The 8,474-nt window shown below is 42.5% G+C and overlaps 1 protein-coding gene across 4 annotated transcripts; it reads left to right on the plus strand.

Annotated features, from left to right (window-relative positions):
• The first annotated feature begins 3,944 nt into the window (after window positions 1–3,944).
• On the plus strand, window positions 3,945–8,209 carry PRMT6 (protein arginine methyltransferase 6). 4 transcript variants are annotated; one of them, XR_001889589.1, is made up of 3 exons: window positions 3,945–5,251; window positions 7,300–7,383; window positions 7,524–8,209. XR_001889589.1 is itself a non-coding variant. In XM_017893980.1 (1 exon), exon 1 carries the CDS (start codon window positions 4,029–4,031, stop codon window positions 5,154–5,156), a length of 1,128 nt encoding a protein of 375 aa, XP_017749469.1. In that variant the 5' UTR covers window positions 3,945–4,028; the 3' UTR covers window positions 5,157–6,608. The 4 variants fall into 4 exon arrangements, 1 of the variants encoding a protein (XP_017749469.1); XR_001889588.1 differs by lacking the exon at window positions 7,300–7,383 and having other exon boundaries at window positions 7,524–8,208; XR_001889590.1 differs by lacking the exon at window positions 7,300–7,383 and having other exon boundaries at window positions 3,945–5,220; window positions 7,524–8,208.
• The last annotated feature ends 265 nt before the right edge of the window (window positions 8,210–8,474 follow it).

The following is an 8,474-nucleotide window of genomic DNA, read 5'->3' on the forward strand; positions in this document are numbered from 1 at the left end:
TAGAAAGGTTCAGATTCCAGCACAATGTACTAGGTTCTCAGCATAAAAGTGAAAAGTACAAAATGTTGGTGTTCAAAGTCCACAATCCAAAGCCAGATATATAAATAGTTCTGATACAATGATACAAGTGCAAAAAGAGTTATATGTATTAAAGGGCCATAGACTGGTTGAAAAAACATTTGAGCATTAGCTAAAAAGATGAGTGAGAGGAGGGAAGAGTACAGGCACCCAAAGCAAAAGTACAGAAATCCCAAAATTCATAGTGTTTTTGGAGAACAGAAAGCTGTATATTTCAAGCTTTTAACCATAACCTGAAGCAAGAAATATACATACAGTATTTTTTTTTTTTTAAACGGAGTCTCGCTCTTTTGCCAGACTGGAGTGCAGTGGCACAATCTCTGCTCACTGCAACCTCCCCCTCCCAGTTTCAAGCGATTCTCCTCTCTCAGTTTCCTGAGTAGCTGGGACTACAGGCACGTGCCACCATGCCCAGCTAATTTTTGTATTTTTAATAGAGATAGGGTTTCACCATGCTGGCCAGGATGGTCTTGATCTCTTGACCTCATGATCTGCCTGCCTCGGCCTCCCAAAGTGCTAGGATTACAGGTGTGAGCCATGAAACAAGTTTTATGAAATAATACCCACCTTTACTCATTTGACACATTTAGCATTTTCTCATCTATTATTTCTTCTTAATAGTGGTCAAGATGCACTAAATTAATTTCAAGATCATTTGTTTGAAAAACTGGGTTTGAGCATTGAATAGACATGGCAAACAGACCGCTGAAATGAAAATACAAAGAATGCTCTGCCAGCAGAACTCCAACTCTTCTCCCATGCAGGTGGTTTGCTGCTGAGCTGCACGGCTTGGGGAAGGGCTGTGATCGAGGTCCCTTTCCTACTTAAAACATCTCATTGTGGTAAAAAAGATCAGTAAGGAACTCCTTCTCTATATCAAATACAAGTGCAGAAAAGGAAAGTGCCACAGGCCTTTTTAAATCTACTCTAGCGGTAATGTTTGGTGCTTACCATTATTCTATCTAGAAGCATTAAGAGTGTTTAAAATTTATACTATTCTCATTTCTGGGAGCATTCTACATTCTATCTATATCTGGATCTATCTTAGAGTTTACCAAGTCACATTGTCACACTGAACTAACGAAGCAAAACTCTCTACTCCTTCCTGTATGAATAATAATTTGTGCATCCACAATAGACTTTGTTGAAGACTATTTATTGAACACTTTCTATGTGCCAGTTTCTGTTTTAGTGCTAGGGACTACAACAGTGGAAATACCAAAGTCCAAGTCTTCTGGAGTTGATATTGTATAGAAAACAAATAAATTAATTAAATACATACAGATAATAATGAATGCTAGGAGGGAACAAAATAGTCTCTTGGGTTTGAAAATATTATTTAAGGTAGCCAGGAAAGGCCTTTTTCATAAGGTAACATTTAAGTTGAGACATGAAGGATAAGAAGAAGCCATTAAAGTGAAGTGTTAAGGAGAAAAACAATTTTCTCAGCACCGGAAGATTATGCATGAAGACCTGACACAGGAAAGAAATGTGTTATTAGAAGCCAGTATATCTTGAGCCCAGTGACGAGTTGGGAAAAAATGGTATGAGATGAGATGGGAAGTTACCTGAAGTTACTGAATTGTTCCAGTAACTAACATGGGAAGTTACTGAAGAATGACATGGTTCAATGGGTTTTATAAAAGCTTATTATTTCAGCTATGTAGAGAAGGGATTAGATAGGGTTTAGATTAGAAGCTGAGCGATCCCTTAGGAGACTAATTTCCAGGCAAGTAAATATGGAAGATTAAACTAGCGTGTTGACAATAGAAATGGAGAAAAGCAGATGGATTCAAGATGTATTTTGGAGGTAAAACCAATGAAACTTATATTCAGAATTTTCTTAAAAGAGACCATAAGGAAGTGAATTGAAAATTGTGTGAAGGAATGAACGTATTTAAAAGGAAAAGGTGACATTTTGAGGAAAGAAAGAATGGCAAAAGTATACACTAAGCATCAACCTATGAATAAAAGTAATGTATTAAAGTGGTCTCATTTACAACTTTAATCTGATGTCCTGCACTGGGCCTCAATTATCTTAAAATAAGATATTAAATCAAGGCAGAAAAAGAGAAGAAATGCTTCAAGGTTTTTAGCCTTAAATGGTTGAGCCCAGGCCACTGAAAAAAATATAATTTACCCAATTAAAATAACGAAACAATATTTAACTAAGATTATTATAGTGAGAAACAGTTGTTCTCACTCTAGCTGCCCATTAGAATTCCCTGGGGAGCTTTTAAAAACTAGAAGCCCAGGTTCCACTGGAGTGATTCTGATTTAATTGGTCTGAGGTAGACCCAGGAATAGGTATTTTTTTAAAAAGCTCCTTAGAGAATTCTAATGAGCAGCCAGGATGGAGAGACTTGAGTTAGAAGTAGAGTACAGCTGAGGATGCCACATCAATAAACCTATTCTGCTAACGAAAGATTAATAGAGAAAATAGGATGAAAGAACTTTGATCCCAGACAAGGAATACAGGCCCATTGGTTACAAGGACATAATTCAAGACCACAAGAAAATAAAAGTCCATTTTCCTCTGGGTGCCTTTTTAAATCTCGGAGAAAATGGCATTATGCTCACCTTGTTAATAACGCAGACACTCATTTAAATGCCACACATATTTAAAAATATATTTTATTTCCATTATGAACAAAAGAGAGTAACAGCTGATGGTTGACTACAAGAAAATAGAAGAGAAAGAGGAAAGTGTCAATATTGCCCAGACAAGGAAATACAGGAAAAAATGAGTTGCATTGAGACAGTGATCGAAACAAAGAGATTCCGTTATTTCTGAGAGAAAAAAAAATGCATATATATATATATATATATATATAGAATACACCTAGCAACGAGTTTGCTTGTATCAGACGGCTCTTGAGTCTGCACTTCTCTGGATTTAACTCTTGAGTGAGCCACAGAATTATCAGAGCAGGGCCGAAAGCCAAGTAACTATTCTTCTAAGTAGAACCAGAAACATAATTCTTCCCCAACTGCAATGAAGATTCTCTGGTGGGTGAATGGGCAACAGAAGGCCAGATAAGTTCTATTACTTGCCCTAAATCACTCAATTAATTAGTGGTCATACTGGAATCAGAATCAATATTTTGCATTGTTAGGTTTTAATTTTGTTACATTTGCACTCTAACTCCACTGAAAACAGAAGAGAGAAATGTGTAGTGCAATTTCTAAATTGCCACATATGGAGCACTTCAAGAGCTACAGTTGTCCAGTTAAGACGGTAGTGTGTGTATGGTGCCGCCATGTTAATTTGGTGGAATAAAACCAGAGGTGAGTTAGGCCGGGCGCGGTGGCTCACGCTTGTAATCCCAACACTTTGGGAGGCCAAGGCGGGTGGATCACCTGAGGTCGGGAGTTCGGGACCAGCCTGACCAACAGGGAGAAACCCCGTCTCTACCAAAAATACAAAATTAGCCGGCCGTGGTGGCGTGCGCCTGTAATCCCAGCAACTTGGCAGACTGAAGCAGGAGAATCGCTTGAACCCAGGAGGCGGAGGTTGCGGTGAGCCGAGATAGCGCCATTGCACTCCAGCCTGGGCAACAAGAGCGAAACTCTGTATCCAAAAACAAACAAAACAACTCGCCAGAGGTGAGTTGAGCAGAAGAAACAAAGGTGGATTATTAGTCTTAAGTGGGCGTGTCTACTTCAGGAAGGGAGTGAAAGCAAAAAACTGAGAAGCTAAGGGTGGGAGGGGGAATGAAAGGATCTCAGAATGTGGGTGTCGTGGGCGGCAAAAGGGATGCCAAGACACCAGAAGAGCAATACAAAACAGCTCCCGTGGGTAGGCACGGAAGACCTTCCGCCCCGCTGGCCCGGCGACCCCGCAGGAAGTAGGAAAGACAAGCGCGCACTACAAGTCCCAGAAGCCCCCGTTTCCTGGAGCCCGCGCCGTGGCGCGCTACGCCCGCCGGGAGCCGGCCAAAGCGGCCAAGATGTCGCAGCCCAAGAAAAGAAAGCTTGAGTCGGGGGGCGGCGGCGAAGGAGGGGAGGGAACTGAAGAGGAAGATGGCGCGGAGCGGGAGGCGGCCCTGGAGCGACCCCGGAGGACTAAGCGGGAGCGGGACCAGCTGTACTATGAGTGCTACTCGGACGTTTCGGTCCACGAGGAGATGATCGCAGACCGCGTCCGCACCGATGCCTACCGCCTGGGTATCCTGCGGAACTGGGCAGCACTGCGAGGCAAGACGGTACTTGACGTGGGCGCGGGCACCGGCATTCTGAGTATCTTCTGTGCCCAGGCCGGGGCCCGGCGCGTGTACGCGGTAGAGGCCAGCGCCATCTGGCAACAGGCCCGGGAGGTGGTAAGGTTCAACGGGCTGGAGGACCGGGTGCACGTCCTGCCGGGACCGGTGGAGACTGTGGAGTTGCCGGAACAGGTGGATGCCATCGTGAGCGAATGGATGGGCTACGGACTCCTGCACGAGTCCATGCTGAGCTCCGTCCTCCACGCGCGAACCAAGTGGCTGAAGGAGGGCGGTCTTCTCCTGCCGGCCTCCGCCGAGCTCTTCATAGCCCCCATCAGCGACCAGATGCTGGAATGGCGCCTGGGCTTCTGGAGCCAGGTGAAGCAGCACTATGGTGTGGACATGAGCTGCCTGGAGGGCTTCGCCACGCGCTGCCTCATGGGCCACTCGGAGATCGTTGTGCAGGGATTGTCCGGCGAGGACGTGCTGGCCCGGCCGCAGCGCTTTGCGCAACTAGAGCTCTCCCGCGCCGGCTTGGAGCAGGAGCTGGAGGCCGGAGTGGGCGGGCGCTTCCGCTGCAGCTGCTATGGCTCGGCGCCCATGCATGGCTTTGCCATCTGGTTCCAGGTGACCTTCCCTGGAGGGGAGTCGGAGAAACCCCTGGTGCTGTCCACCTCGCCTTTTCACCCCGCCACGCACTGGAAACAGGCGCTTCTCTACCTAAACGAGCCAGTGCAAGTGGAGCAAGACACGGATGTTTCAGGAGAGATCACGCTGCTGCCCTCCCGGGACAACCCCCGTCGCCTGCGCGTGCTGCTGCGCTACAAAGTGGGAGACCAGGAGGAGAAGACCAAAGACTTTGCCATGGAGGACTGAGCGTTGCCTTTTCTCCCAGCTACCTCCCAAGGCAGCCTGACCTGCGTGGGAGAGGCATAGCGAGGTCGGAGGAGAAAGGGAGATCCCACGTGCAAGTAGGGGGAATATCTGTCTCCCTTTTCCCTCGTAGCCTCTAGGGAGGGAGAGTGACTTCATTCTCCATTTGAAGAGATTCTTCTGGTGATGTTTACTTAAAAGTTACCCCTCAACAACGGATACAGCGTGCTTATTACTGGGCTTTTAAGCCTCAAAAGCATGTAGTACCAAGCACTTGTATTTCCGTATATTTTGTTTCGTGGGGGAGGGAGGCAGAAGAACACAGATGAAAATGTCAGTTTTGAAGGGTCCATGCACATTCCTGACACCTCACACCTTATCTAAGTCTGAAGCTGAGGAGAAAGAGTTCTTTTAGACTTCATACATTTCCAGTACGACTTTAGTATCTCTCCAGAGCCATATTTTCTCAGTCTGAATTAATTCCCCATCCCTAGGTGCCTGTAGGCTATGATACTTCCTCATTGTTTTCTAAGTAAACTTCACTACTGGTAATTAAGGGGAAGGATATGAGGAAGCAGTTTAAATAGCCCTGTTCTCATTACTCTTACCACATACATAGGGTGCTAAAGTTGATGAACACATTAATCCGTTAAGTAAAATGGTCTTTGTAATTGTACGGCATATCTAAGAAACTCAGAAGGTGCATTTAGGAGAAAGAGACCTGAAAGACAGAAATCGTATGGATTCTCAAAAATTCTTGTCTCTACTATTACAACCAAAAAACAAATATTTCATGTATGTCCTATAAAAATATCTGTGTAATTCTTATGAAACAGGCTGGTAGAGGAGGTTTCTGAGCCTAGCCCAAGGGCTTATTCATCACCATGGGTAAATTATTTAAACTCACTTAATCAAGGAAAATATTTTCCCAGCTAGAAAAGTGTACTCATTCTCATTTAAACTCTCATTTGAAGGGATCATGTGAGTTGGCCTACTTACAAGTAGTGAAAGTTCCCTTTTTAGTTTAGTTTTTTTGTTTTTTTTTTTGCTCTTTCACGCAGCCAAATGTGAAAGTTGTGAATTTAGGAAAATCAGTTGTAATGAAGTGTGAATCTTGTTATCAAATTTATTTCGCTGATGTTTCCCTCCTTATACTTGTAGCCAATAAAACATTGACATTCTCACGTTTTATAGATGAAGTAAGAAGTCTTGTGTGCTGTCTATGAGTTATAATGCTTTTGCCTTTTTAATATTATCAGTTCTTAAGTGTTACAGCCCCTTCAGAATATAACTTCAGGACAATTCAAACTGCTTAATGTATGATTTTTGAGCTTCTGTATGCTAAGAAAATAGGTGTGAAAACTGGTGTTCTGAAATAGCCTAACATTTATTGTAACTCTGATTTTTCTGCCCTTTTATTCATTGCATATTAAAGTATTAGAGTATAAAAACTAATTTGCTAAACTTTGGTGGTATGTAACGCAAGATCTTCCATCATGGAGAGACATACATGTACAAAATTGTCAATTTACAAGATAATTGAGTAGCAAGCAGTACAGTTATAACCGTCACCATTTTGATGCTAAGATAGTGATCATCTCATGTAAATGCTACAATTACAGCAAGCTAGACTTGAGTTAAGCTAGCGGGAAAAAATAGCTCCTTATAAGGTGTTCTATGTTTTAAATCAAACATTTCTTTAGAATTTTAGGGTATGATTTTGAGTAGGTTTCTGGTGGTTTGGTTTGTTTTTTTTTAAAAAAAACTTGATTTAACAATTCCTTTACTAAGTGGTAAACAAGAACATTCTTCCAAATTCTATTTTTTATGTATTTCATAAATACTATAGAGTTATCATTATCAGTATAAGCACATAAAGGGAACCTCAGTTAAAACTTGGAGGAACTGTAGAAGTAAAGGGTACGTATTCCATAAAATAAGCTTCAGGATTTTTATTACTCCTTCCCAAAAGAAAAATGAATTATAAAAATACAGCGACTGAAACAATTAGTCAAAAGTTAGCATAACATAATGGCTACAAAATTGGACTCTGGAGGCAGATAGCCCATAGTAGAACCTAGGCTCTACCACTTTTTGTGACCTTGGGCAAAATATTAATACTTAAACACTTTTTTTCCTTCAAAAGGGAGGAAATTCCTCTCATATGCAAAATGGAGATGACAACAGTACCTATGTCATAGACATGTGAGGATTGAATGAGTTGATACATGTGAGTACATAATGTCTGGTATGTAATAAGATCTCAATAAATCGTCAGTGTCATAGTTATGGAAAAGTCATAAACCTGGCGCACTTGGATGCATGCAAAACGTGCAACAATAAATACTCAACATTTTTATTTTTTTACAGGTATTCAACAGTATGTGGTTGTACGTGAGGAGCAATGTATGACACCGTACACCAAATGATCCAAAGGGAATTCAGGACCTTTGGAATGAGGATACCTACAGAAGGATGAAGGTGTAAAATGTATCAACATCCAGGCACTATCCAATCTGTCTATATGGACTGGTACTGACTGCTGGGTACCATTGGACCACAGGCAGGAACTACCAGGCCCAAAGGAGAGGAAAACATGGTAAAGTTCGACCTGCTTCCCTCAAAGAACTTACATTTATTTTGCACTGTGAAGATTTCCAAATATTTTCATTAATTCATTGGACCAATGGACGTTTTATTGAGTATACAATGTAACAGTCATTGTGATAAGCATTTAGGATACAAACCAATAAAACAGTTTCTTCCTTCAAATGATATGTTCATAAGATAAAATGGTAAGTACAATAAATGATAATGGACTAAAGACTGGGATGGTCTTGGTGTTAGAAAGGGCAAGTAATTATCTCAATTTACATATCAGGAGATTATTTCAATTTACATACCAGGAGCAAGAGCTATACAGATATTGAAGGACTTGCCTAAGGTTACATAGCTTATTCTTGGCTTTTAATTCCTAACTCCAAACAAAAATTAACTTGTTTATTATATTAATCTTGCCTGCTTTAATTAAAAATAGAAGTGGGCGCTGTGGCTCACGCCTTTAATCCCAGCACTTTGGGAGGCCGAGGCGGGCGGATCACGAGGTCAGGAGATTGAGACCATCCTGGCTAACACGGTGAAACCCCATCTCTACTAAAACTACAAAAAACTAGCCGGGTGTGGTGGTGGGCGCCTGTAGTCCCAGCAACTCAGGAGGCTGAGGCGGGAGAATGGTGTGAACCTGGGAGGCAGAGCTTGCAGTGAGCTGAGATTGAACCACTGCACTCCAGCCTGGGCGACAGAGCCAGACTCCATCTCAAA

This window comes from Rhinopithecus bieti, unplaced genomic scaffold (genome assembly GCF_001698545.2).
Source record: "Rhinopithecus bieti isolate Rb0 unplaced genomic scaffold, ASM169854v2 scaffold_22040, whole genome shotgun sequence".
In the NCBI taxonomy this organism is placed as follows: Eukaryota; Metazoa; Chordata; class Mammalia; order Primates; family Cercopithecidae; genus Rhinopithecus; species Rhinopithecus bieti.

Excerpts from the sequence above, each read along its gene's own strand:
- PRMT6 (XM_017893980.1), top strand. The coding sequence starts at position 4,029 with ATGTCGCAGCCCAAGAAAAGAAAGCTTGAGTCGGGGGGCGGCGGCGAA.